Genomic DNA, 1,398 nt, shown 5'->3' on the forward strand with positions numbered 1-1,398 from the left:
GTTGGCCGGTGTGGCCGGGCTCAGGGGGTGAGGGTCTGGGAGGGTGGGCAGTGGCCAGGCCCCCGGTGCCTGGTGGTGAGGACGAAGCCTGAGGTCTATGCTCAGAGCCGCGGGAACCCCTGAAGGGCTAAAGCCAGGCGTGGCGGTAGGCGGAGCACCCTCGCTGGCTGGTGGGCGTGGAGCCGCGGGCTGGGTGGGCCAGACGCCGGTCAGGACTCTGACTACCCGAGGACGCAGGCGCAGGCGCAGGCGCAGGCGCAGGGAGCTCCTAACCCCCGAGCCTGAGCGGCGTCCTCGTGAAATCATCTTGCGCCAGGCGCTGGGCACGTCCCCGGGCCTCGCGGGTGCGCCCAGGCTGCCCGACCCCCACCAAGCGGGCAGCTGTCTCTGTGAACTCACTCGGCACGTTTATTAAGCATCGCCCAGGCGGTGGGCACGGGCAGTGGGCGGTGCCTACTTGCTGTCCACCTGTTTGAGCTGCTCCTTGCCGTTGACGGTCAGCGACTTGAGCCGCCCTCCCTCCCTCACCTCCACGCGCTCCTGCCCGTTCTCCACGATGCGCTTGGTGGTGATCTTGCGTCCGTTGACCATCTCGGTGGACGACATCACCGACTTGGCGCCCAAGCTGCCCGAGCCAGAGCCGGCGAAGGATGCAGACGAGAAGGTGGCACGGCCGGCGCTGCCGCCGCTGCGGCCCAGGATGTTGAAGGCCGAGAACGCCTCCACGAGGGCCGGGAACTCGCCGAAGCCGGCCGAGCGGGCGCCGCGCAGCCTGTGGCCCCGGCCCGCGTGCGCGCTGCCGAACGGGGTGTCCCAGAAGTTGAAGGAGAAGGGGTCCAGGCCTCCGAAGAACTCGCGGAAGATGTCCTTGGGGTTGCGGAAGGTGTAGCCGCTGTCGAAGGGGCTGCTGTAGGGGGTGCCGGCCCGCCAGCTGTCGCAGCCTGCGCGGTCGTACACCAAGCGCTTCTTGGAGTCGGACAGGACCTCGTAGGCCTCGGACACCTGCTTGAACTTCTTCTCGGCCTCCTCCTTGTTGTCAGGGTTCTTGTCGGGGTGCCAACACAAGGCCAGCTTGCGGTAGGCCTTCTTGATGTCCTCCGGGGAGGCGCTAGCCTGCACCCCCAGCACTTCGTAGTAGTTAGGCATGCCGAGGGCCGGGGCGGTGAGGAGACGCGGGCCTGGCTGGAGTCTGCTGGCTCCAGGGCGGGTTACCCTTTCCTAGTACCAGCACCTCCGTCTAGCGGAGGACACTGCCACTGGGGCCCGGCCACCAGGCCCCACAGAGGCAGAGCTGGCTGGCCCTTTGTGACATCAGCCCTGGGCGGGGCATTTCCCAGCACAGGAGGCCGAGCCTTGGCGGCCCAGACGCGGAGCTCCGGCCGCTGGGGCTACCGGCTG

At 68.5% G+C, this 1,398-nt stretch overlaps 1 protein-coding gene across 1 annotated transcript; it reads right to left on the reverse strand.

Moving 5' to 3' along the window:
* Positions 1-453: 453 nt before the first annotated feature.
* Positions 454-1,146, reverse strand: DNAJB8 (DnaJ heat shock protein family (Hsp40) member B8; the record flags this gene model as incomplete). The annotated part of the gene is made up of 1 exon (XM_079712150.1): positions 454-1,146. One exon carries the CDS (start codon positions 1,144-1,146, stop codon positions 454-456), a length of 693 nt encoding a protein of 230 aa, XP_079568276.1.
* Positions 1,147-1,398: the final 252 nt, after the last annotated feature.

The sequence above is a fragment of the Hyperoodon ampullatus genome (assembly GCF_949752795.1).
Source record: "Hyperoodon ampullatus genome assembly, chromosome: 10".
Taxonomy (NCBI): Eukaryota; Metazoa; Chordata; class Mammalia; order Artiodactyla; family Ziphiidae; genus Hyperoodon; species Hyperoodon ampullatus.